The sequence below is a fragment of the Hypomesus transpacificus genome, chromosome 3, assembly GCF_021917145.1.
Source record: "Hypomesus transpacificus isolate Combined female chromosome 3, fHypTra1, whole genome shotgun sequence".
NCBI classification, from domain to species: domain Eukaryota; kingdom Metazoa; phylum Chordata; class Actinopteri; order Osmeriformes; family Osmeridae; genus Hypomesus; species Hypomesus transpacificus.
In genome coordinates, this window is record NC_061062.1 from 6,675,652 (window position 1) to 6,702,617 (window position 26,966).

At 50.6% G+C, this 26,966-nt stretch overlaps 3 protein-coding genes across 11 annotated transcripts in view; 2 read left to right on the top strand and 1 right to left on the bottom strand.

The window, feature by feature from the left end:
* Positions 1-2,466, top strand: part of dctn1b (dynactin 1b) — a 30,121-nt gene extending 27,655 nt beyond the window's left edge. For 4 of the 7 annotated variants that reach the window (XM_047050876.1, XM_047050896.1, XM_047050893.1 and 1 more), the window contains 4 exons: positions 150-336; positions 429-502; positions 790-879; positions 1,243-2,465. In XM_047050876.1, coding sequence (XP_046906832.1) covers positions 150-336; positions 429-502; positions 790-879; positions 1,243-1,380 — 489 coding nt within the window. In that variant the 3' untranslated portion in view covers positions 1,381-2,465. Of the gene's footprint in view, positions 1-149; positions 337-428; positions 503-789; positions 880-1,242 lie in introns of all 7 variants that reach the window. The other 3 variants (XM_047050902.1, XM_047050918.1, XM_047050886.1) reach the window with 2 other exon arrangements.
* Positions 2,467-2,676: 210 nt separating this feature from the next.
* Positions 2,677-18,537, bottom strand: alms1 (ALMS1 centrosome and basal body associated protein). Its single transcript, XM_047050866.1, has 18 exons — positions 18,433-18,537; positions 17,947-18,136; positions 17,668-17,788; positions 15,680-17,588; positions 15,308-15,467; positions 13,887-15,056; positions 12,784-12,905; positions 9,142-10,057; positions 8,699-8,818; positions 7,953-8,120; positions 6,746-7,716; positions 5,801-5,906; positions 5,291-5,512; positions 4,255-4,520; positions 3,994-4,162; positions 3,846-3,903; positions 3,523-3,622; positions 2,677-3,006 (listed from the first exon to the last, which is right to left on the bottom strand). The coding sequence occupies exons 1-18, from the start codon at positions 18,484-18,486 to the stop codon at positions 2,962-2,964; spliced, it is 6,867 nt and encodes a 2,288-aa protein (XP_046906822.1). The 5' UTR covers positions 18,487-18,537; the 3' UTR covers positions 2,677-2,961.
* Positions 18,538-18,842: 305 nt separating this feature from the next.
* Positions 18,843-26,591, top strand: si:dkey-33c12.4 (uncharacterized protein LOC560112 homolog). 3 transcript variants are annotated; one of them, XM_047018411.1, is made up of 19 exons: positions 18,843-19,066; positions 19,295-19,338; positions 19,452-19,527; positions 19,747-19,943; positions 20,025-20,108; positions 21,007-21,057; positions 21,156-21,171; positions 21,262-21,362; positions 21,499-21,660; positions 22,134-22,182; positions 22,329-22,419; positions 22,750-22,891; positions 23,061-23,165; positions 23,255-23,345; positions 23,529-23,706; positions 24,707-24,781; positions 25,063-25,165; positions 25,899-25,996; positions 26,096-26,591. In XM_047018411.1, exons 1-19 carry the CDS (start codon positions 19,042-19,044, stop codon positions 26,157-26,159), a joined length of 1,752 nt encoding a protein of 583 aa, XP_046874367.1. In that variant the 5' UTR covers positions 18,843-19,041; the 3' UTR covers positions 26,160-26,591. The 3 variants fall into 3 exon arrangements, with proteins under 3 accessions (XP_046874367.1, XP_046874365.1, XP_046874366.1); XM_047018409.1 differs by having other exon boundaries at positions 21,156-21,362; XM_047018410.1 differs by having other exon boundaries at positions 18,850-19,066; positions 21,156-21,362; positions 26,102-26,591.
* Positions 26,592-26,966: the final 375 nt, after the last annotated feature.

The following is a 26,966-nucleotide window of genomic DNA, read 5'->3' on the forward strand; positions in this document are numbered from 1 at the left end:
CATATTCCTCCCTCCCTCCCTCGCTCCTCTGTACTCTCCTCCCTCCACCCTCTCTCCTCTGTACCATCCTCCCTCCCTCCACCCTCTCTCCTCTGTCCTCTCCACCCTCTCTCCTCCCTCCCTCCCTCCCTCCACCCTCTCTCCCCCAGGCTGAGAAGATGCGTGTCCAGCTGGCCTCCCTGACGCCCCTCAACGTGGCCAAGCTGCCGTCCCGAGACGGCGCCCGTCCAGAGGTGCTCTCCAGCGCCCTCTACCGCAAGACGGACCAGCTGCTGGACACTCTGCTGCAGATGAGCGCCAACGTCAAAGTGGTGGACGTCACCGGGAGGTCTCCAGGTGACGCTCACGAGCCGGCATGGCCGACATCATCGACACCCTCCTCTGGCCTCCATCAGTAACAGTTGAGGCGGTTGTGTGTTTGTTTACAGTCACTCCTAGCGCCCAGCTCCTGGAACAGACGGCCAGACTCCAGTCGCTAAGTGACACCCTTGACAGACTGAAGGTACAGTATGACTCTCAGTGGTTTATTAAGTGTAGCTCATTGGATCTAACCCGCCGTAGAATGTGGCACAATGTCAAATGATGGGCAGGGATGGGAGTAGCGCTGTTTTAGAGCAGTTGACTGCAGATCGAGAGGTTACCGGTTCAAATCACCCCCACCACATGTACGTCTCTTTGGATCAAAGCTTTTGCTGAAATGAAATGGATTACAGCACACGTGCAAATGTGTACGTTTCCCATGTGGAAGCTGCCCCTCCTGATCTGCCCTGGTTCTTCCTGCTTCCTCAGGATGAGGTAGCGGAGCACGTGGTGACTCAGCGTCCTGGCGCTCGGGCCTCCTCACACTTCGCCACGTTCCCCTCCACGGCTTTTGTTAAGGTAAACACTCCACCCGGGGCATAAAACACTCCAGAGCTGTTCAACCAATCAATGGCTTGGTTCAGTTGGAGCGAACACTACCCAGTAACTGTGTAAGAAGTTAGTAACTGTCTCTGGTCAGTAACTGTGTACGTCTCTGGTCAGTAACTGTAAGAAGTTAGTAACTGTCTCTGGTCAGTTACTGTAAGAAGTTAGTAACTGTCTCTGGTCAGTAACTGTGTACGTCTCTGGTCAGTAACTGTAATAAGTTAGTAACTGTCTCTGGTCAGTAACTGTAAGAAGTTAGTAACTGTCTCAGTGACCAGCTAGTTAGCAGGTGAGCATGTTGTCACTACCTTCCTCTTCCTGTCCGGTGTGTTTCAGGCCAAGGAGGAGAGGAGGGGGGACACAGTGTTGGTGGGCAGGGTCATGCTGCCGTGCTCCCGGGGTCAGGAGCAGGCTCACCGGCTCGTCCTATCACAGGCTGAGCTCCAGAGAGTGCACCGCCTCCTGCTGACCTAAGCACCCGCCCCCAGCCCCGCCCCCCACAGCCCTGCTTGAGACTAGCCTCCGCCCCCCCTGCCGTTCGCTGTGTGTGGTTAGTAGGACGAAGCAGTATAGGCCAACAGTGCGTCTGTTTGTGTTTCTCTCAAGGTTACGTTAACGACTCAGCACATATGATGACGCCACTCTGATGTTGCTGTGTCTGACGTGATCGGCTGTTGTGCCCTCTTTATACATCACAACTAAAGGGATGATCAGCTGTGAGGTCAGGTTGATCTGAGGTCTTTGTCCAAGTTACATGATGGCTACTGTACAGAATACTACTTCCTCAAAAGGATTTCAGAGAAGGAAAAACACATTTGAATAAGGGACTTTATGAAGCATTAGTTGATTTTCTTGCACATAAGTTTTGACTTTGTATTACTTTAAAAAGTTACTTTTATTAAGGAGCATTGTTTGTCTTAAATTATAGAATTACAATTTTTTTTTCCAAAGGGTAACTTTAGTATTTATTGCACACGAACGCCAGTCCATTGTTGCAGGATACTTTTACATGCTTGGTATTTGTGATTTACCATGTGAGTAATGTCATATGAAACTTCAGAGCTAATATAACGGAATTGTATCGCATTTGTAAGGTGTTTGAGAAACATATCATTGTGTAGAATGACCGTGTCCTGGCCTGACCCTGCAGAGATACTCGCGGTTCAGGCTGGTCATATATGCCTTATCCTTTACTTTCTAGCTCAAACCTCATTCATTGCAAAACCAACATCTCTGCCAAAGATTCTACGTTTTTTAATCCGCCACATTTTTCATCTTTGGATTTCAAAAAAACATTTTATTTTAATACACTTCAAGCTACACCATATTAGATTGTTATATCATGTATTTATAGTCAAGTATATAGTATAAAAAAATATGTACACACCAACAGTATTCGGTATTGAGGAGTTGTGGGGTTTTGTCGTTGAGAACTTATCGCATTATTAGCATCTTGAAAGAAAAGGTGTGCCCTCTCACGAGAGCCCAGCCCAGCCCCTGGCTCCCTCCGTGCCCTCTCTGTGCCCTCTCTGTGCCCTCTCTGTGCCCTCTCTGTGCCCTGTAGCCTCTCCCAGCGCTGTAACCACCCAACAATAAAGACATGGACAATGACAAATCAGATGCTGCTTCTTTTGTCATTTCTGAGTCAGTAAAATACTGTGGATGAACTTTACTTGAGAGCATCTCTCGACCAGCGTGGCTGAAGATCATGAGACTGATCACTCACCTGTGTGTCTGGAGCATGCTGCCAAGGAAAGCTGTTTCATTGTTGACTTAAACCAATTTATTTATTTTTGCATAAAAAAAAACAATCAAACCGATATAAAACATTTCATAAATTTGTATGTAGACAAACAAGATTAAGGATTAGAATTTCTCTCAAACTTTTCTCCACAAGCAGAAAACATAATTTCTTAAAACAAAACTTTTTTCAGAATAAATAATTGATTTTAGTAAGATAAATCAGGATCTAAATAATACTTCAAAGTAAAACCCATCTTGTCACAGCATTCTAATTTAATGAAGTGTTCAGCGCCTCCTGTAGGCGTGTCAGCATCACTGCCAAGGTGTTCGCCGACCCAACACACGGTTGGTGATTTTCTGCAGGAGAAAAACATCCAGTCACTGGAAATAATGATGAAACATCCAGTTCCCCAGCAGACCAATCAGAGATGCAGGGGAACAGTACAACTGGACATCGAGGACCAGACGTGCAGGTCTGACAGTATTTCAGTGGTCAGAAGACGTTCCTCGACACTTAACCCTTGTGCTGCCTTTGGGTCACATGACATTGTGTTTAGCCAATTTTACCCAATACAAAAACAAATACAAATCATTTTCTTTTAACCTTTGCTATGTGGGGGGTCTGAGACAGCCCAGCGGTTAAAAGAAAATGCTTCACTTTGTTTCTGTATGCGGTAAAGTTGTCGCAATACGACGGTGGGTCACAATGACCGATGGGGTCAAAATGACCCGAAGATAAAACAAGGGCTAGCTACCAAAATACTGTTAGAACTGTGCACTTCTGATCTCCTTCGGATTTTCCGCTGTTCTTTCTACGTGCGCTGGTTGTGGATGGAAGTGCCTGCTGAATGGGGGAAATGCGAACGCGTGTACCTTGTTGTAGAGCTGGGCGTTGAGCCTGTAGGAGCGGTACTCTGCCTTCCTTCTGTCCTCCTCCCTCCTCTTCTGCACCTCCGCCAGCTGGGAGTAGATCCTGGAGCACGCACACACCATCTCATTACAATACCTGTGTGTGTGTGTGTGTGTGGGGCACTGTGTGAAGTTGGAAAAGTCTGGGTGTGTATATGTACCACTGGCATTAACCCTGGTCGTGTTAATAACACTCACAGGAGAACAGCAGCACACACCATGGTTGTGTGCATTATAATAACATTAAATATTATAAGATTATATTAACACACACTCCTAGAACTTACTGTTTGGATCTTTGGACCATCTCCTTCTTGGGAACGGCCCTTCTGAGCAGTGATGGACCTGAGTACAAAACAAACACATCAGCCTCGTACCCATCGCCTGTGTGGATATGCTGGTTTAGGTGCATTCGATTCGTGCGTGTGTGTGTACCTGCAGGAGGTCTGTGCAGCCGCCCTGCTGCCCCTGGCCTGTTGAAGAGCTCATCTCTCTCCCTGCTGAAGATGGCCTGCAGCCTCCTCTCCTCCACCTGCAGGGCCAGGCGCCGGGTCCTCTCCCGCGAGCGAGACATGAACTCTGGCCTGCGCAGCTCCAGGGCCTCCTGGTGGTGGGCGAGAGGAGGAAATGCACGGAGCGACAGTGAGAGCCACGGTTAAACATGATAACTGCTAGCTGGCTCCGGCAGACACTGACCTGCAGAGAGATGCGGACCAGCGCAGAGGGAGGCTTGCTGCTGGGCTGAGGCAAAGGTTCGGTCCCACCGGGTCTGGAACCCCGGGTCCCCTCCCTGGTCACGGCCCGGCTCTGCTCGGCCTGGCGGGGCCTGAGGGGCTCTCTCCAGGGCCTGTTTGAGGCCTCAACCCAGAGTGGGCCGGCCGTGGGGGCCGGGTGCCCCTCGGGCTGGTTCTCCTTCCGGGCCTCAGCTTTCAGGTCCTCTGCAGGAAGGAACCAGGACACACCTGGCGGGCGGCACTCTGGGTCAGAACGAGCGCCATGGCAACAGCCTGCAGTCATGTGCATCTCTGGTCTGATACGGTCCTACACTGGTGCTAGGATAGGTCTTATACTGGGGCTAGGATATGGTCCTATACTGGTGCTAGGATACGGTCCTACACTGGTGCTAGGATACGGTCCTATACTGGTGCTAGGATACGGTCCTACACTGGTGCTAGGATACGGTCCTATACTGGTGCTAGGATACGGTCCTACACTGGTGCTAGGATACGGTCCTATACTGGTGCTAGGATACGGTCCTACACTGGTGCTAGGATACGGTCCTATACTGGTGCTAGGATACGGTCCTACACTGGTGCTAGGATACGGTCCTACACTGGTGCTAGGATACGGTCCTACACTGGTGCTAGGATACGGTCCTATACTGGTGCTAGGATACGGTCCTACACTGGTGCTAGGATACGGTCCTATACTGGTGCTAGGATACGGTCCTACACTGGTGCTAGGATACGGTCCTACACTGGTGCTAGGATACGGTCCTACACTGGTGCTAGGATACGGTCCTATACTGGTGCTAGGATACGGTCCTACACTGGTGCTAGGATACGGTCCTATACTGGTGCTAGGATACGGTCCTACACTGGTGCTAGGATACGGTCCTACACTGGTGCTAGGATACGGTCCTACACTGGGTGTTTGCTGGGGGTGTTGGATTCCCACCTGGATTAAAAAAGGAACTAGAACTCAGTTTAGTGGGGGATCCTCTGCTACTCACTGCGTGGGTAGTGCTTGGGTTGTCCCCTGAGGGTGCTGCTCTTCTTGTCTCGGAGGAACCCCTGGGTCTTGGGAGGGCTCCTGCCCGCCGCCCTGCCCCTCTCCCCACTGGAGGAGGAAGCCAGGGAGGGAGGTCCCCCCTGGGACGGGGCAGGGGAGGGGAAGGTGGTGCCAACGTCCCGGGTGCGGCTCCTAGTCCCCTTACTGATGACCTCCAGGTCACCTGAGGAGGAGCAGGAGAGGAGGAGGGAGAAGAAAGGGAGAGAAAGAGGGGAAGAGGAGGGAGAAGAAAGAGGGGAGGAGGGAGAAGAAAGGGAGGGAAAGAAGGGAGGAGGAGGGAGAAGAAAGAGGGGAGGAGGAGGGAGAAGAAAGAGGGGAGGAAGAGCAGCAGGAGAGGAGTAGAAGAAGGGAGGAGAGGAGCCCAGAAACCCGTGTGAGAGGAGTGTCTCATCTCTGGAGGGTGACTGGCTTATCTCTAACAATACACAGGAGTGAGCGGTTGACCTCTGACCTGCCTGGACGCCCCTGCTGACCCGCTTGACGGCCCTGGTAGCGGCGATGGAGGGCCCACGGCGGGTGGTGTAGGTGCTGGCGGACGACGCCGAGTCAGCAGTCATCTGCGAAGCAACGACAACAAACGTCCACCAGTTAGCTATGCATGATGACCTCCATTACTAAACACCAACCAGTTAGCTATGGTTCCAACCTCGAAATCCGACACCCGAGGACAACACAGCCTGCAAAGCTTTTCACAGCTCAATGAGGGATGTTCCTGCACATCCACATGGGATACCTAGTTACTTGTTAGTTTCAAGTACTTTCCCATTGATGTAACCGCTGCATCAAAGCAATGAAACTACTCGGGGGGTTGTGATAGATTCAAATAACCCGTGGGTTGTGCTCGTAGAGAAATGAGTTATTTTGCGATATATCACACCCTCTCTTCAGGTTTATTGCTTTATTACAATGACATACTGACACTAGCACTGAGTCCCTCCACTACAACCAACCAGAAACACACAGTCAAATGTGGGGTTCCTGGGCTTAACCTGCTCCTCACTACTTCCTGGGTACTGTGTTGCTGTATATGTTAGTCATGTCTTGTATGTATCTAATCACTTTCACTAAATACACTGTCTGATGTGGCGAGTTATGTTACGTGTCGAGCCTCTAAATAAAGAGACTTCAAATGAGCACCGCAACCTCAACTGCTGCACTAACCAGGTGCTGGGTGAGAGATGTTCAGGACATATCTACAGTACTGAAACAGATATAATAGCTGTGAACTGGAATAAACCTCGTTTCTGTAGGAGGTTGTGGCGGTTCATTTGAATTTCCTTTCATGATGGATGGATCTCACCACCAGATGAACGATGAAGATAATCACAGCCAAAGTGTACATTTGCATGCCCAAAAAGCATCAGCTGACAGCTGTATGAGTGTGACTAGTACGTACTATGGACTCATCTGTTGCTGTGGTCTCTGAGAGGAGGAGGGGAGGGGTGTCGGAGTCCCTGGTCCTGCCCTGCCTCTGCCCCAGGCCCTGCCTCTGCTGGTGGATGGTGCTGTGCAGTTTCCTGAGCTTGGTGCCACTCTTCAGTCCTCTGACTCGCCCGGCCCCAAAGGCCCTCACCAGACGGGCCGTGTCCACCGTGGACCTGGAGCTGCTGCTCTCCGACACGCTGGCTGAGCGCTCTCGCTCCGCCGGCCACAGGTGCCGGCTGGGGGAGGGGCCGCAGCCCGCCCTGCTCTCCTCGTCTTCCTCTTTCGCCGGCCGTGGCTCCGCCTCCTGGGGCTGGGCCTCCTGCAGCCACGCCTGTCGAACTCCTCCTCCTCCTCCTCTCCCGCTGCCCTCCATCCTCTCCTCCCTCCTCCCCTCTCTCTCCTCCTCCGCCCTCCTCGCGGTATCTCCTGGTCCCGCGGCGTCCTCCCCCAGGGCGGCTGGGTCTGGGTAGGCGAGGCTCGACGGCGTGCCGCAGTGGATCAGACGTGACAGGCGCTCCAGGCGCTCCAGCAGGGACGCCTCCCTCTCACTGGTGGGGCGGGACTCCTCCAGGCTCCACCTCTGGCTGAACCTGCGCCACAGTTGGTCGAGAGACCCGCCAGTCTGCTGGGGGGCGGGCTTAGGGAGGCCCCGCCTCTCTGGCCCCCAGGCTTCCTGTGGGAGGGGTGTGTGGGCGGGGCCAGGGCGGGAGCGGTCCATGCTGTAGTCCAGCTCTCCAGGGAGAGGCTGAAACTCCTCCCCTTCCTCTCCCAGGCTGGGGGAGCGCCAGCCACGCCCCTCCGGGAGGTCAAAGGTTGTACGCTGGTCTCTCACAGCGCCAGCAGAGCCCGAGGTGTAGCTCGGGGCTTCTACTCCTCGAGGGAAAGAGGGAGGAGCCTGTCTCTCGTTGCCATATAAGCTGCTGTCCACCGGCGACTCAGAACCTATGAGGGGAAGGACACACATGCTGTTACATCGTAGAACAGTGTCTCTATAAAACAGACAAGGTGTTTTGTGACGTATGATGTCGTCCATCTTCAGTGCTGTCGAAAGGTGTCCTAGTTTCCTTAGAGTGGCTGTGTTTATTCACAGTTTCTATAGTGCATGCTACTCTCGACAATCAACATCGACACCTCCCCTCATACCCACGTCTCCCCCCCCCCCCCTCAGCCCAGCTCACCTGCGTGTCCAGGCTGCAGGCTGACTCCAGCCCCCCTCAGCCTCTTGCCGTAGATGCCCTCGCTGTGTCTGATGCTCACCCCCCGGTCCACCCTTTGCTTCTCCCCCTCCTGGTCACGGGAGCCCAGGACGTCAGCGCTGAACTGTGGGGGCACGGCGTCGTCTGAGCCTGGAGGGGGGGGGGGGGGGGGGGGAGAGAGACAGAGAGAGAGAGTAGGAGAAAAAGAGAGAGCAAGAGAGAGACCAGAAACATTGACAGCAAGTGAGCAAGATAGAGAAACACGGGAGATGGCAAGAAACGCAACCAGGGAGAGACAGACACAGAGAGAGACACAGGGAGAGACACAGGGAGAGATGTGAGGCTGAGAGGGACCCTTCTCTCTGAGGTGCACCAGTGTGTGTGTGCGCTCGGGCCGGCCCGGTCTTTGTTTCAGAGACATGAGTTATTCATGAGGAGCACGGTGCACATGACACAGCAGCAGCTGCTTCCCTCTGTGTGTGTGTGTGTGCATTAATCAGTCAGTCAGCTCAAGATACTCTACTCAGTACAATGTTTTAATGGGATCATTATCTGGAATTCAATGTCTTCACATGGTCTCCCTTATAGAGGGATCATCTTAAACCGAGTTTGAAAGCTAAACTGGAGATGGCTTTAGTGGCTATGACAGATGAAGAGTGAAGAGCTGGTTATGACCATGCACTACTATGGCACCGTGCCTCCTCTGAGTGGTGTGTGTGTGGTCCTACCCGTGTGGGAGCTCTCTATGGTGGTGTCGGAGCGGATAGGGGACAGCTGGGCCTCGGTCTGGGGAACGTAGAACATGTTCTCGCTGCCCAGAGGTTTGTATGGCAGCAGAACCGGCACAGCTGCAGGGCACAGAACATTCCTTAGAACTGGAGAACACATCTGCTGTGTGTCCTGATATCTTGGACAGAAGAACATCTTAGATATCCTGACATCTTAGACCATCATCTTAGATATCCTGACATCTTAGACCATCATCTTAGATATCCTGACATCTTAGACCATCATCTTAGATATCCTGACATCTTAGTCCACTAGGAAACATTTAAGAGGAGTAGGACCAAGAAGTGGTCTGCCCTTGTTGCGTAAGGGCAAATGAACTTGAAACTACAGCCCCACGTCTGGCATTGGGAAGTACTGCGAGCTGAGCTGTCAGAATCCTTACCTGGAGTACGAACGGGTCTGGACGGGGGAGCCAGTCTCTGTGGAGGAGTAAAGGATTGTGGGTACCTGGAGGAGGTTTTCCACTCAGGCACTGTGGTAGCAAACTGTACCGACACATCCCGTCGTCTGATTGGTTCTCTGGTTGTCCCAGCCCCCTCCTGATTGGTCAGTGTAGACTGTGGGGTGTGGCCATCATGGAGAGGGCCTGTGAAGGCGGAAGAGTGTCTGGAGGAGGGGCCTGGGGCCTGGGTGGTGTGCTCCGTGGGCTTGGGGGAGAGGGTGAGGTGGAGCAGGGACACGTGTCCTGGGCCCTGACTTGGAGGGTTGATGGTAGCAGAGTCCTGGCTGCGTCCTGTGGTGTCCCGTCCCAGCCCCACCTCCTCCAGCCCAGCCTGGACCTCCACGTGGTGCGTGGTTCTGGCGTGGCGGCCGTTGGGCTGAGGCGCGGAGGCCGGCTCTGCTGCTGTGGCTCCTGGGCGGTCCGTCTGGGGGGTGGGCGGCGGGACCGCCTCCCTGGAGAGCTGGGCGAGCTGTAGGGGCTCCGGACTGGGGGGAGGCAGGGGGGAGGGAGAGCGGCGGCAGGTGGTGATGGTGATGGAGGTGAGGGGCGGTGGGAGGGGCGCCCTGGGGAGGCTCACACCCTCCCTGTGGGCGATCTCTCGAACACGGCCCTCCAGGTCCTGCGGCTGAGGGGGGTGGAGGCTGGGGTTCAGGGGCAGAGGGGCGGGGGGCTGGTCGGGGTCGAGGGAGGCCGTGGTGAGGGTCTGGAGCTGGTGGGACAGACGTTCCTCTGCAGCTCGGAGGGCACTGAAGCGCTCTGCTGGCTGGGAGGGAGGCAGGGGGAGAGGCAGGGGGAGAGGCAGGGGGAGAGGCAGGCTTGAGGCAGCGCTGCGCTCTGTGTCGGTGCTTCCCTGGCTCTGCAAGGAGGAAAGGAAACAGCTTCACTTCACTGGGGCATTTCACACACACACACACGCACACACAGCAACCTCCACACGACACCGCAACTTCCACACGACACAACAACATTCACCAAGGCTGAGCGATATGGCCAGCAATTTTATTGTGATGTTTTTTTTATATTGATCGATAATGATCCGAATCTATATATTGAATAAAAAGGTTTCCCGACGGCATTGTATTTCTAGATTGATATGACTGCCGGACTGACCCAAATTCTTTATTTGAATATTAGAGCACGAAACCGAGCGCTCTGTGACATACCGGAGGACATGTATTGCTACAAGTCGTTCGATGGAGTGGTGACAAACAATATACATACAGTCCTATAGGCCGATTTTTAACCGTTTCGCTCCCCCCCACACATCAGGATTTCTGATCTTACGAGTCGCAATCGGGGGGGCTCCGACGTCCTTCCGAGCAAGTTCGGTCACTCTTAACACACCCCACACCAAGGGAACATCTGATCAAATAATCTGCAGAACCATCAACCAGGATTGTCGGAAGAGGGGGAAATCGGCCCGATGATCCTGTGGTGTGTACCCAGCATAGGACAGAGGATCCCAGTGGCCTCCCCCCCCCCAGGGGATAAGACTCTCCAGGACAGGAGATCAGATAACTGTTGACGTTGACCAGACACATGGTCTACTGTCCCTTTTGGAAGGGTCAGCTAGCTCAAAAGTAAACAAACCAATCTACTCCAAACAAACCGGGTTTGTGTGTTATAAAAAGGAGTCCATAAAGATGCTGACCCTTCCCTGAAGGTAAACTCCCACAGAGCTTCAGGTCAAACATACATTCCTCTAAAGCCTTCTGCAAACACTTGACAACCTTTTAAACTAGTCTCCGGACTTTAAGGAACAACGGTGCTTTACGGTTTCCCAATATTAAAACATATTTATCCTAAAGTATCCATGACAGGATGGAAATACATTTGACCTTGACCTTGTTTCTCTGCTCCATGATTGGCTGTCTGTACAGTGTTTAGAGGAGGTAGAGGAAAATGTATTCATAAACACAACAACCTCCACCCAACACGATAACATTCCCAAGACACAGCAACCTCCACACAACACGATAACATTCCCAAGACACAACAACCTCCACACAACACGATAACATTCCCCCAACACAGCAACCTCCACACAACACGATAACATTCCCCCAACACAGCAACCTCCACACAACACGATAACATTCCCCCAACACAGCAACCTCCACACAACACAGCAACATGATAACAGTCCCACAACACAGCAACCCCGTGCTCTCAACATCCACAGGAGAACTCGGAGGTGGGACCATAAGCCCTGGGGGTTTCTGGCATCACAATCCAATCACACCATGCCCACAACACACCTGGTTCCTTCAGCATCAGACTAGAGCAGTCCGGGAGGCTGCCTCCAAAATAAAACACAAATACTGCTCATCATCCAGAAGGGGGGGAAGGGAGGTTTCGTTGTCGAGTCTCTCCAATGCAGTGTGTTGTGTGGTGTTGGGGACTTGGGTGGAGGATATTTCGAGGTGTGACGTCGTTCTCGCCGCACTGTCCTTTCTATAGGCACTATTTGTAGAGATAGGGTTAACGTGTGTGGTGTTGGGGACAGGCCAGGAGGGTACCTTGAAGGTGTGTGTGGTGTTGGGGACAGGCCAGGAGGGTACCTTGAAGGTGTGTGTGGTGTTGGGGCCAGGAGGGTACCTTGAAGGTGTGTGTGTGGTGTTGGGGCCAGGCCAGGAGGGTACTTTGAAGGTGTGTGTGGTGTTGGGGCCAGGAGGGTACTTTGAAGGTGTGTGTGGTGTTGGGGCCAGGAGGGTACCTTGAAGGTGTGTGTGGTGTTGGGGCCAGGAGGGTACTTTGAAGGTGTGTGTGGTGTTGGGGCCAGGAGGGTACTTTGAAGGTGTGTGTGGTGTTGGGGCCAGGAGGGTACCTTGAAGGTGTGTGTGGTGTTGGGGCCAGGAGGGTACCTTGAAGGTGTGTGTGGTGTTGGGGCCAGGAGGGTACTTTGAAGGTGTGTGTGGTGTTGGGGCCAGGAGGGTACTTTGAAGGTGTGTGTGGTGTTGGGGCCAGGAGGGTACTTTGAAGGTGTGTGTGGTGTTGGGGCCAGGAGGGTACCTTGAAGGTGTGTGTGGTGTTGGGGACAGGCCAGGAGGGTACTTTGAAGGTGTGTGTGGTGTTGGGGCCAGGCCAGGAGGGTACCTTGAAGGTGTGTGTGGTGTTGGGGCCAGGAGGGTACTTTGAAGGTGTGTGTGGTGTTGGGGCCAGGAGGGTACCTTGAAGGTGTGTGTGGTGTTGGGGCCAGGAGGGTACTTTGAAGGTGTGTGTGGTGTTGGGGCCAGGAGGGTACTTTGAAGGTGTGTGTGGTGTTGGGGCCAGGAGGGTACTTTGAAGGTGTGTGTGGTGTTGGGGCCAGGAGGGTACTTTGAAGGTGTGTGTGGTGTTGGGGCCAGGAGGGTACCTTGAAGGTGTGTGTGGTGTTGGGGCCAGGAGGGTACCTTGAAGGTGTGTGTGGTGTTGGGGCCAGGAGGGTACTTTGAAGGTGTGTGTGGTGTTGGGGCCAGGAGGGTACTTTGAAGGTGTGTGTGGTGTTGGGGCCAGGAGGGTACTTTGAAGGTGTGTGTGGTGTTGGGGCCAGGAGGGTACCTTGAAGGTGTGTGTGGTGTTGGGGACAGGCCAGGAGGGTACCTTGAAGGTGTGTGTGGTGCAGAGCAGGAGCTCTCTCTTGATCTCCTCGATCCTCAGGCGGTCCTGTGCGTCCAGCTCCAGGGCTTCACACTGCAGGCCCGACAGCTTCAGCTTGATCCACTCTGCAACAGCAGCACGCTGGGCCTCAGGACACACGCTCACAGGCACGCTCAGTCTACCTCACAGCTCCAAGCACTTCGCTGTTTTTAAGTCTATATTTCATCGCCTCTATTGTGTATATTTTGTTGTTGTTTTTACCCGTCTATACTTATTCCTTAACTATACAAACGTTACCTGACCACTTAAATGAACTTCCGAATGAATTAATACAGTGAATTTACTTGGATTGAACGAATACAAACGCAGCCAACACACCTGGCTTCTGACTGGATTGGAAACGTACGAATGCAGTGCGTTTACTGAGACGTGTACAGGAAGGTTTCTGACAACACTGCATTTCTAGATTGATACGATTTGCCGGATTGATACCAATGATTTGTTTGAATATTACAGCACGAAACAGAGTCCTCTGTGACCAGTCAAATACTGGAGGACCCTATCAGAGTCGTCCGCCAGAATGGTGGCGTTCACCATTCACACAAGGGTCTTTATAAAGAACATATGGTCATCACAAATCAATGTAACTGTCCCATGTCTCTTCCGGGAGCAAAAGGTCAAACAGCTGCTTCAATAGCACCTTGTACTGCATGTCTTCAATTGACCCTTTCAAAAACGTACCCTCTAAACACCTTGACACAACCAGACTTAATTCACCCTCAACATGGAAGGCCACATAAAATGCTTCACCCATCGTCCAGGGTAAGCCGTGCCACAGAGCTTCAGCACCTCACATTCCTCTGAGTCATTCACCCCCCTCTTAACCTTACTTCAACTAGTCACTGGCTGTCCTTTATCTAGGAACAAAAGGAGCTTTCAAGTTTTACCACTATTAGAACATATTTATCCATAACATTCCATAACAGATGTTTAAATGTAGTTCCTGTGTACCAGGGGGTTTGGCTCACTACATAAAATAATCTGGCGTGACAAGCTAGGTGTGAGGTAGTGTGTCTCAGGAGAACGTGTGTGTGTGTGTGCAGTACCTCTGGCTCGACTCTCCTCCAGGTCAGTGTTGGAGCTGGCTCTGCTGGAGATCATCGTGGCCGGAGACTCTCTCTGCAGGAGCCGGGCGACCCTGGCAGCCAGAGAGCTGCTGCTGCTGGCCTCACTGCCCGCGCCCTGCCCCGAGCCCACGGCGGAGGAGGACGAGGAGGAGGGGGAGGACAACGGGGAGATCTCCACCTCCACGCCCCCTGCGTCCCCCTCCTCCTCCTCCTCCCCACCCCCTGGGGTCTCTCTGAGGAAGGGGCGAGGCTGGACTGCAGTAGCAGCCGCATGCTGACCAGGCAGCGTGTTGATGGGTGGGACGGGGAGCTGGCCACGCGCCGTTGCGTCCGACGGCCCGGCGCTGCAGCCCTCGGGCTCCGCCCTCCTCACGGCCTTAGGCAGCGGCAGGGCGGAGCCTGCGCCCGCGGAGCCGTCCCGGGGCTGCCCTCCTCTCGCGCGGGCCTCCCCGGGGCTCGGGGCCTGGCCGGGCTGGTGGGCTGGCTCCCTGGAGGGCCTCCCGGTCTCCGTGCCCGTGGAGTTCTCTCTCAGCCTCTCCACCAGCAGCATGGAGTCAGAGGAGGACCGGCCCCAGACCAGCGACGTCGAGAAGGTCCGCAGGTCCCCAGCCGACGAGCACGTGAGGGACGACCTCTGGAAACTCTCCATCCTGTTCCTCGCGGCCAAGAGGGAGTCCTCGTCCAAGTGCGGCTGGGACCCTCCTGGGGAGGAGGAGGAAGAGGAGGAGCCCCCTGAGACAATGTTCTCCGCCCGGCCCAGCAGCCTCCTGATCTCCTGCAGGGTCTTGGAGCCGACGAAGGAGTCCTCGCGACTCTGCTCCATGCTCACTTCAGGCTCTGCGGCTCCGGTCCTCGGCCCCCCAGGAGCCAGGCCCTCGTACCTCTCCCCGAGCCCTGTGGCAGCGTGGCTGGGCACACCCGGCCCGCTGGGCTGGGGAGGCTGGTGGGTGTCCTGGGGCTGGGGGCTGACGGTGCTGAGGGCCAGCCTCACACTGCCCTGGCTGGGAGCTCTGCCTAGGGGGGAGGAGGTACTTGGATCTGGGTAGGGGGCCATGGGATGGAGGCTGTCCACACTCAGAGGGATGGAGAGGCTGGAGTCCATGGAGAGAAGGCTAGCCCTGGAGCACTCCTCTTTATGGGGGCTGTCGCCTGAGCACACCAGGGGAGACAGCAAGGCCTGTGTTATACATGCATTCTCCCACTGCAATACCTACCTACCTAAGTGCAACATCTAGCTGAATTAGGATGGGTATAACTCAGTGGTGGAGCATTTATCGCAGGTTCAAATCCCCCCTATACATTGCTTTGGATAAAAGCTTCTGCTGAATGACTGAACTGTAAGATCTAAACCTCCATAAAGATATCATTTTGGAGTGACAGCAGTGATGTCCCTGTCGTACCTTCCGAGGGCTGGCTGCTCTTGGTGGGGGTCCCCACGGACCCCTTCACCGTGCACAGATCAGTGGGAGAAAACTCGGGCTCTCTGATAGGTCCTCTGGGTCCAAACGGAGTGAGGATCGTTGAAGGGGATTGGTCAATACCGAGGTTACGGAGGTACAGCTGGCAAAAAAATTGAAAGGATTGATGTGGATTGTAGTTGCTTTGGAATTGGTTAAATATTTTTTGAATTTGATCAATTCAAGAGGCACTTTTATACCAAGTGACGTACAAATGGTGCATATTCAAATATTTTTTAATCAATACAAATATATAAAGAATACACTATTATACTACATAGTATTACTAGATACTAAATACTATTACAAACTTACCGGAATTCGGTCTTCAATGTTGAGCTCTCTCTCCCTGGCCGGAGTGGAGGGTTTGGAGTTCCAGTAGGGGGCGTAGTTGTCCACCTCCAGGCTCACCGCGGACGACGCCCCCACGGAGGCGCCCACGTTCCGGCCGCTGTGGCCGCTGTCCTGGGAGCTGGAGAACACGGCGCTCCCGTCGCGGGGAGACGACACGTCACTGAACCAGCCCAGGGCTGCGACACCAGAGGGCTGAGCTGTGCTGGCCTGCTGCAGCTCCGCGCCACGCCCGCCCCCTGGGGCCCGACCTGGGCCTGCACCCCTCTCACCCCCCTCCGGCTCCCTGGGGGCTGCCGTCCCAGCCTGGCCCAGCGCCTGGCTGCTCCCCTCTTGCCTCCGTGGCTGTTCAGCATGCTGGATGGTTGTGACTACCGTGCTGAGAGAAGAGGGGGACTGAGACCTGCCAAGGGAGGACCCCGGAGGGCCCCCAGCCACCCCCCTGTCCTCCCTCAGGGGGGCACAGCCCACTGCCTCTCCCCTGGTCGGGGAGAAGGGCCCGGAGACGGGTGTGGTGGGGTTCTGGTCTGAGCTGGGGCCAGGAGGGGCCTGGTGCTGGCCGGCCCCATGCTGAGTCAGCATGCGGTTCAGAGAGCCTGAGACTGCGTCGTAGGCCCTCTGTTTGGGAGACACACCAGAGAACCCCTGCAGAGCCAGGCTATCAAACAGGGAGGTCTTCATCGAGCTCTGATTGGTCCTCCAGGCGTCTACCTTCTGCAGGTAGTTCAGACTCGGAAGAGAGTGGACCTTTCCGGATGCTTCGTAGCCTGGCTGTGCGCCAACCAGGTCGATGGCGTCGATATCCGGCATAGAAACTGCCGCTGGCTGTGAGGGCCTCCTGGAACCTGAGAGATGTGAGACGTCCGGGTTAGATCCGATGGCGGACAGCAGTCCCAGTTTGGGCTTCGAACCGGTTCTGACGGGTGCGTGGAAAACACCGGGAGTAGACTGGGACACAGGCTGAGGGAGGAAGCCCAGGAGGGACCCGTCTGTCCCCGTCTGGTTCCCTGAGGACCACAGGTCCCTCTCCCTGTGTCCTCGCTCCACACTGTAGCCAGCCGACAGGAGCCCCGTCCCACTCTCCCCGACCAGGAGCCCTCTGGTGGCACCCACCCTCCCTGTGAGGGGGGTGTCAGCCGTTGCGTTCTCCTGGTCCGGGGTGAGGCTCTCAGGCTCGAAGCCGCGGATTCTCTCCGCCTCGGAGCGGAGCTCTCTGTGGAGTGCGTCGGCGCCGTCATCGGGTTGAGCGTTTGACGAACGGACGGTGATGTTCGAAATCTGAGACATCCGTGAGGAGTGTTGTCCTGTCTCGGTCTGGGGTCCTCCTGGTGAGGGCTGTCTGCTCCCCGCGCCCTGCCCAGCCTCGGGCTTGGTAACGCCGCTGCTCTTCCCCTCCCCGAAGGACGTGGTTCTGTTGAGCGAGGTCTCGGAGGCGGAGGACACGGCGCTGCTGCTGCTGCCGCTGGGCATGCCCACCTCCTTCTGGAGCAGCCCCAGCAGCGTCCGCGCCGGAACGTCTCCACTCAGGAAGGACGCGTCGTCGTCAGGCGACCCTCCCAGAGGGTCGTACGGACGCGTCGGCGGCCGATCGTCCCTGCCCTCCGTCCTCACCCCGGAGAGACTCGTCTCTCTGCCCTCATCCACTCGGATGATTGCTCGGTAGGAGTCATCCTCCGGTTTCCGGGTGTCGTCCGCTGGTGACAAGCTATGCTGGGAGAGAGAGCAGCAGTTGCTTGCTCCTTCCTCAGACAGGGACGTTATGTGGGCCAAGGGATGCTGGGAAAGAGAGGCGTGGTCCACAGGCTGGACACCACCACTGTCCAGTGGAGGGACCAGAAACCTATCTGATGCAATCGATATGTCAGGAGACCCCCTGAAAAAATAAAGATTTAACATAAAAATACAAAATAAATGTAATGGCTATATGTCATCTAATCTATCTGTTAACATACCGCAATGGAGCAAACTCTAAGTCTGTTTGTTGGAACAGAGAGTAGTCTGTGAAGTTATGTTTTTTTTCAGAGTTGGATGGCAGGAGAGGAAGGGCTGGTGAGAGCTGACTATCCTGGAAATCTGAAATCATGATCAACAGGGTAATGTTTCAACGACATCAATCTGAATACAAACTGAAACATAATTGCATGGCTGACGAAATGAACAAAGCAACAAGGAGGGTAAACGTGCGCACCACACAGTGCAAACGAAAAAATGAATATTTCACCAATTTCTACCTAGCTGCATGGATGAGGTTCTGTCTCCCAAATGTTGACGTTGCAGGTCCGTTGTCACCGTTGTTCTTGAATGGGTTTGTTTGTGACTGACGCCGTGTTGAGTTTGATCAACAGGTGGGATTATTGTTGTCTGTCCGATAACCTGACTCGTATCTACCTCTGCTGGCAACTGGTGCCATGACTCGGTCCCCTGTAACGTAACATAAACAAAATACTGTAGCTGCTAGCTAAACGAATTTTGGTAAACGCCTGTTGGTCGCTGGTTAACGTTAACCGAAGTTACAGCCGGTGTGTGCAACAGACAGTACAGTAGAGGAATTTAGCAGGCTAGCTAGCTAGTTAGCCTCGCTAATTTAGCCTAATCAAGCCGAGACGTTCGGTAGCAAGCGGGTGTTTTTTCTCGCATAATTATTGTCAAAAACCATGCACAAACTTCGTTTTTACGATTACAGTCCAAATTTAGCTACTCTGCTAACAATTTCTTACCCTTTCGACGTCTGTCTCTGAAACAAAAGCAGACGTTAGGTCTTGAGTTTCCATATTGTTGACGTTTGCAGCCCAGAGAGGCAGGCAGGCGCGCTTCCTCTTCACAGTTCGTATCCTAGAAGCGTTGCTAGGGTCTTCAGCATGCGCGGACACTTACGCGGGATTTTCGAAAAAATGTATGGAAATGTGTAGCTAACAAATAGCGACACTCATTGACCTAAATAAGTATTGCAAAGAACACTCCAAAATCGTAATATTCTAAGTGGAAGCAGAGTAGGGGAGGATTCTGCAAGGCAGTGTTTAGTCTGAGTAAAAACGGTTATAATATGCTATCAATGAAAAATATGAAATAATGAGCACATGAACAATAATACAATCAACCCACTTTTATTGTGAAGTTCTAGTCTTTTGTCTAGACTCCACCTGACTCAACACTGCCCATGAGTCGTGTGCGTGTGAGGTCAATAAATTCACAGGATTTGCACGCTCTATGAATAGTCGGCAAACAGCTGATGTCGAGCTCGAGAAATGAAAGTGAAACTCGGTAGCTAGTTTCATAGATACATCCCTGAAGTCGACCTAACGGGTTGCATTTTATTGCACCACTCAATGATGTCGGGACCATGGGGTCAAGGTAAGAATAAAACAATTTTCGGTTATCTTACTAGCTATTAGCTTGCTAGCTACGAGTGTCAACATGTATCTAACACTAACGCTACATATTTACGCCAGCTGGCACTTGTGAAGGCTAACACAACTAGTAGCATTTCGTAATTGTTCATGGCATTAGACAGTTTTAAAGTGCAATAGTGTAGCACTTTGCTACTTTACAAAATAACGACTAAAATGACTTTTTATTCAGCAATTCGTATGCAGCAAGACGCTCGACTGATCCGTGCTGTTCAAGTGAGTTCCACCTGGACCTGTAACGTGATGTTATTTAATGCCTACTGAATTTGCTTGGTGTTGTACAGTTGTTTTTCGGGTCTGATAGCTCAATGCTAATTTATCTATTCCAGGAGAACGTGGAAGACATAATAACTCGGTTTCCCACCAGACAGAATATTCTTGACTTCTTCCCTCATAGATTGTTTGGTAAGGAGGACAGCCAAGAATGCAACAGGCCAGTCAAGTAAACGATATCATCTTAGTGACTCAAGAAGTGGGACTTTATGAAGACAACTCCCCTTTGAGTCACAACTCATGATTAGATGATAACATTCTCTATTGTTAAGATTCATAAAGTGTTGTCGTTTTATTGTTACCTTTACTGTAGCAGATGACTAAATTTGACAGCAATTTATCCCTGTACAGGTGGTTTACCCATTGACTATAACCACGATGAATATTTGGATTGCGATTATTATGATGACGATGACGATGAAGAGGAGTATTACTATGATGTTGACCAAAACACCCACAGTCACAGAGAACAAATAAACACATTTTCAGGGCACAGTGCTCAAAGTCGTCTAACACCCCACCCACGTATTAAGCAGTTGACCTCTGAGGTAATCAAAAATATCAACAGTTATTTAATCCTGATGGATATGTGTTGATTGGTCACTTTATTAACATGTACAGTTTTCCAGGAAGCTGAGAAACATGCAAAAGCCTTATTGGAAGAAGAGAACAGACTTAAAGAAAAAGCTGAGAAGAAAAGACTAAAGAAATTGGTGCGTAACAAAATAATCAGTGAAGGACATCAGGGGTTCTTTTTGTGGGTGTAAATGACAATCATATCAGCTATTGTATTAGGATCGAATATGAACACATACTTTTAATCATTCACATTTGTATTCTTACTGTGATCATTGCCATTTGCTCGAAGGAAAGTGTCGAACGTTATCAACAACTTGGGGGCAAATTGGCATGAGGGTCCCGCGTAAAACTTTAGGGCCCATCTGAATATTAGTCTTGCTGAAAAGAACCTTCCTAAAAACTGTGATTGACCCTTTTTGGTTGTTGTTATCTGAAGCTTAGTTACTTTCTTGTCTCTTATCAAATCTGTTTTCTGGCTTTTGCACTCCAGACAGATGTTGTGACTGACACTGTGTGTATGAACTGGTCATTATTAATGTGTGGGAATTGAGCGTTCCCAGATGTCTGGGCCACTTCCCTCTTCACTGTCCTTGGGAGCCATGTTGTTTAATTCTTGGACTCATAACAACCCCCTTTTGAGATACGAGCACACACACCAGTCTCCTATACTGCTGACTCGCCCTGTTCTACCTTCTCTCTCCTCTAGCTCCATCCATGTTTGGTTCCCGGTCTCGATCATGGCCAGACCCCTGTTCACACAATCCTTGCTAGAGATTAGTTCAGGACATGTTTCTATTATACAGATATCACAGCCCAAACCTAGGCCTTCTTCCTCACCACTGAATACCCCACATGCCTGCCTACCTGCCCTATAATCAATAAATTACGACAAGACTTAAAAACCCATAACTTAGTGAGTGAGTTGCACCATTTAAGAAGAGACAGAACTTTTTTATACGACAGTCAAGGTACATATACATCATACTTATTTAAATATTCAAACTAATGCAGATGTTTCTACTCTATTTGCAGCGTCAAAGAGAAAGAAAACAGTTAAAAAAGAAGAATGCTGATAAATTACCTGTAAGTATAATTACAGAACATGCAGTTTGTCATGATGTGCAATTAATTATGGTAAGAAATGTGTTTTAACAACTAAATACATGTTCTCTGTGTCTCAGGACTCAGTGGCACAAGGTTTGTCCACTTCCTCACCTGAAAAGAAAGAATATATAAAAAATCTAGTTTTAAATGAAACAAAAGAATATTTTGTCGGACTTGGTCCAGACTCACCCAAGACAGATGTCACTTTAAGTGAGGAGAGACATCTTGGTGAAGATAATGAGGGTGAGAGGAGAGAGGAAGAATTCTTGTCCTCAGAACCAGAGGTTGGTGTTGAATGCTTTTACCTGTTCTTTGTTACTTTTGCAGCCTACTTACTTTCAGTGCGTGTCCTTCACTACCACAGAATTTGAACAGTTACAAAAAAATCTGAAAACCTTTGTTGTTTTCCGGTTCTTAAAGGAACTTGATATGAAGAGCAGTTTCATCTCTACTGCTGCTGCTATTGCTAAGAAGCAGCTTGGTCAGAGAAAACTGAGAAATAATCCAATTATTCATCACCCTGTTCATCAAGTGGAGGACAACAGGCCCAAGATGAATGGGCAGCAAGTTGATATTGAACAGGTGATCTGGTCAAGACCGACAAATAAAAATGTACCTATTGAGCCAGTCTAGATTATCAGAAAGATTTTGACTGGTCTGTTAATGTACAGTAGCAAAAAATTGACGTACAGGTCCATTTCTAGGCTTTCAGAAGAATTCTGTTTCACGTGTAACTAGCGTACTGGCAGCCTAACCCCATCTAGCCATCCATTAGCCTATCGTGGATGTGTGTATCTGATACACATAGCTTGTTAGCTTTTTAGGTCGTTGTTGACTTCAGACAGTAATTTAACATCATAATTGACGATGGCCGACGATTGCCACTGCAAAGAGATACCTGTGGTCCTATATCGAGCTAGTTAGTGTGGTACACGATTGAAATCGTGGTGACTTTCAGTTTCAAGGTGCTAACGTTAGTTAAGCATGACAATCTTACTTGATAGACGTAGCTACGTGTGGCCTTATCCTTCATGGCTTGTTATTGATTATTTTAGGAAAAGGTGAAGGAGGTTGATGTTATTCAGAGAAGCATCGATCTTGCCAGTAAGTTCCAGTCTGAATACTGTTGAGAAGCAGATTCCAAGAAGGAGAATTATGACGGCTGATACTTTTTAAATTCCAACGATTGAAGTTATATTAAATTAGCTGAAATCTCCCCACCCCCTCAAACTTCTCCACCCACTTCACAGATACTGGAAATCAGTTTGCTGCCTGTGGACAACTTGATGTGGCTGTGAAATATTTCACTAGTGCAATAAAATATAACCCTACAGAGTACAAGTAAGTACAAACATGTCACTGCCTTATAATTAAGCCTTGAATTGTGAATAGTTGAGATGTTTATAGTTGATCTGTGCCTGGTATCTCAGGTGTAGTTACCTGACCCTGTGCTTGGTAGCAGAGAGAGTGTTACTTTGTACTGTGCCTGGTAAATACAGACCTTTCCTTGACTGACAACACGAATACTGCTATGACTATGCACTGCTGATGATGATTTTCAACCCTACTTTTTGTAGGCACTATTTGCTCTGGGTAAAGCGTTGTTTAAATGAATCCAATGTATTATTTGAATAGTAATGACGTTAGTGACTGTATGTGACTCCACCTCAGGTTGTTTGGAAACCGATCGTTTTGTTACGAGAGGCTGCAGCAGTTTGATCTGGCGCTGGTGGATGCTGACCTGTCCCTGGGCATGAACCCTGGCTGGATTAAAGGCCTGTTCAGGAAGGGGAAGGCCCTGTCCGGGCTGCAGGTACTTCCTTTCCCTCTTGTGTGGGTATCTATGCTCCCAATCAGTCTGTTTTTCACTCTGCTCCATCTGTCTGGGTACCCCCAACCCCCTCTACCCACTATTTAGACTAACCCCGTCTTCCCCTAGTCCAGCTTGAACCCTTAACCCCCCCCCCCCCCCCCCCTCTCAGAGGTATTACGAGGCAGCGTTGACCTATCAGGAGGTTTTGCAGCAGGACAGCTCTTCTGTGGATGCCTCCCAGGAGCTGAGGAAAGTCCATATCCTGCAACTCATGGTAGGGGTAGTGTCCTAACGTGACACAACAAGCATGCTACATCAGTAGTGGTGTTTGTTTACTAGGTTTGTGTGTGTGTGTCCTTCCAGGAAATGGGATTTACACATGAGAAAAGTATAGAAGCGCTGAAGGCCCACCCCAGCTTTGAGGAAGCTGTGGATGCGCTCTCAGGGATCGAAGGTAAACAATCTGACGCACTCTTCTCGTTGTGTACCAGTAGCTGGGCAATGGAACTTGTGGGAACTTGTCCTATCACACCACCCCTTCACCCCTCCCACACACATACACACACATCAGAAGTGCCCCCCTCCCCACAATCTCATGCTTGGTAACAGCTCCTCTCCTCTAACCCCCCCTCCCCAGGTGAACCAGACAGTTGCAACCCCCCCGAGCGGACAGCAGACGAGGAAGAGTGGGTGGTCACCCAGCGGGGAGCCCATACCAGGAACACATACAGAGCCTCTGCCTCATCCCCGGCCCCGGCCTTAGCCCCGGCAGTAGCTGGGCGGAGACCCACCAAACCAGCCAGTGCTGCCACATCGTAAGGCTCCAACCACTGCTCGCTAGCGTCATGAGACAGGAAGTGGTTTGCAACAGACAGGAAATAGTTTGATGCAATGCTATATGGGTAGAAGAGGTCATCAGCTTTGATAATTCTATTTATTTTAGCAGATGCTTTTATCCCAAGTGAAATCCAAATGGTGCACATAGAAAGTACATCTCAAGATGATGATCATAAGCGCATTGTTCTAACATAATTTCAGCGTTTAGTTAGGTTCAGGGTACAGTCTGCATTTACCAGGCACAGTGTAAAGTAACCACATCTCAGCTACCAGATATATTGCAACAATATATCTTGTGAGCTATTAGCTGGGCTCTAGGTGTGGGTTGTTCAATGATCACCAAGGAACCAGCTTTATTTCCAGAGTGAGCAGGATTCAAGCAGACAACGGTTTTATGAATGATCAAAAACAAATCCTCAACTGGGGTTCAACAAAGTCACTTCAACCAGCCCTCTCTAACGCCTCTCCTCACTAGAACAAATGTTTCCTTTTTGTAAATACCATTAATTAGTTCCTAAAATAAACCAATAACAAAAGACCTTCCCATAATTGATTAACAGCACACAAAAACTGACCAATGACATGAACCAACCCATCCCTCAGCCTACCAACGGCTGGGCTACCCAGCTGTACCTTGTCAAGGTGGCTGATGGAACTACTTATTGGTCCTTTGATTGATGGTGAGAGATAGCTCGTGAAAGTGTCGCCACACCTGTGACAGCACCCTCTGGTGGTCAGAGGCTGCGTCACAATCTATAATACAATATCACACAGGACTGTGGAAGAAAAACAGCATCTTAAATGCAACATCAAACTACTCTGGGGGTGCAGTGCATCATGTCTCCTGGGTGCTGTGCCAATAAGCTGCCATTTAACTTAAGCTGTCTTGTCTTAAGAATCTCAGTGCCCAGTCTAACCTTGTGTTGTTCTGTGCACCTGACCAATAAAGACTTGGACTTGATTTATCTCCTGACACAGAGAGCTGTTTCCTGTCTGGGTGGGGTCCGTGGTGTCGACCATCACCGAACAGATGTTGCACAGACTGTTCAGCAGGTGAGATCATATCCATGACAGCACAGCACCAAAGCCTCAGGATGGGCACGGCCACATGGTCATGTGATAAAAATGATTTTAGAGAGAACTGGAACTGACAACTACGTTTTTTTCTTGCTCGGTTGCTCTTGTCAGTTTCTCTCCCATTTCTTTCCCCCTCCTCCCCCCTGTGTCTCTCTGCCTCCCTCCCCCCTGTGTCTCTCTGCCTCCCTCCCCCCTGTGTCTCTCTGCCTCCCTCCCCCCTGTGTCTCTCTGCCTCCCTCCTTCTCTCCCTCCCTCAGGGCTGGGGAAGTGTTCAGCATCAAGATGATGCCACAGGTCCAGTGTGCGTTTGTCCACTACACCAATAAGCAGGACTGTAAGACAGCTATTGAGCTGCTGCATGTGAGTCTGTGTTCTCCATTACAGCTGGTCATGCCAGCATCAAACAGGCAGTCAATCAAATGCTCTACTGGAGAGCTAAACCCATCCCATCTTCCCACATTCTTGGCCCCCCTTTGTATATCAAGTTATGGTCTTTAGTCAATGCTACTTAAGCAAATAGGATCTGCTGGTTCCACCATTTAAATAAGGATGGGTTCTAGCTAGAGCCTGACTGATTTATCGTCGGGCCGATATTATCAGCTGATTTGGCATTTTCCAAACTATCGGTATCGGCATTTATAATGGCTGATAAATGAATATAAAAAACACCAATCAACCATTTTGAGTGTTTGCGTTGCATAGTTTGTCCAGCAGAGGGCACACTACGTCCCTGTTGGCATCACTCCTGTTCAGAAGGCCACAACCATCTGATCCAGCCAGTCGGGCAAAGTGTTAGGGAAATCTGTTTGTTTTCTTGCGCGTTGCTGGATAATTTTTACTTTTTGTATTTCTTTAAATATATATCGGATTTTTAAATCACATAATATTTGTATCGATATCATCCTTAAAAATCCTTTATCGGTCGGGCTCTAGTAATAGCTCAGTGGTAGTGCATGTGACTGCAGCTAAGTTATTCAATTGACTTGATGGATTCTGAAGAAAACAAGGATTTGGTTACGCTACGGTTCAAGGTAGTGGGTAATGGTAGCAGCCCGCGTCATGCATCCTGGCTTCTGTATTCTCTGGTCTTCAGGGTTTCCTAGTAGAGGGAGTGTCTCTGGCTGTGCGTCACCCAAACAAGATCCACCCAAATCTGGGTGTGTCCAGAAATGCGGCCACAGACCCCAATATGTGAGTATGACTAACCCTGACCCCCCTCCATCACCCTCACCCTACTCCATGCTAAAACTCTCTCTCCTCCCCCTCTCCCATCATCACCTTCCTATGGAGAACCAGGGTTTGCACCAGGAGGAACAGTTCCCCCCTCGTCATCCCAAACAACAGGGCCAAGTAGAGTGCCAACGACACAAACTACAAACATTTTCAAATCTCAGCTCCGGCAATTTGTTGTTTTATATTTAATTGTTTTAAATGCCTACTGTTTTTATGTTGGGCTGTGACTGCTGTGTCTTTGCTACTCAAGACGTAAATAACATTATGTTGCCACTTACTGGTTCACTAGTTTTACATTGTCTGTTTTGGGTTTTTACTATTGGGTCAGTCTGTTTTTGAAATGTTTAAGTTAAGTTGTTGTTTCAAATGAGCCAGGGAGCTGTACTAATAAGTCACCACTAGGTGGCGTCGTTAACAGCTGAGAGCCCAACACTGGGATATGTTGACCTGTTGCCTTCCTCTGCTTCCTCGGGTGTGTTTGTGGCCCTCCAATCTTCATCTGTGATTTCCACAAACACTGTTCAAGATTATTAAACAGATTATGCTGTTAAAATCTTTGTCTTGTCAAGAGTAATCTTTGACGCTCACAGCTACTGTATATGCGTGCATTGCATGCATGGATTTTTTAAACTAGTAAACTATAAACTTTGTTCATGTTTACAATGCTATCTCTTTTGGTCTGATCCTTGACTTAAGAAATGTTGGGAGTGCAAATGACCAGATCCTTTACAAAGCTGAGAAATGATTTTAAAAGAGGGAAAGATGAAAAGTTAGTTGTGTGAAGTGCTTTGTCTTAATCTTGGTGTATTGTAAGAATTTCTATGCTTCTAGTCTTTAATTGGCAGATGGCATAACCCACAAAGCCCCTTTGATCTTTGAGAGATTTGAGAGCATAAAAGGACTGTAACACAAATAACATGAACTGTGT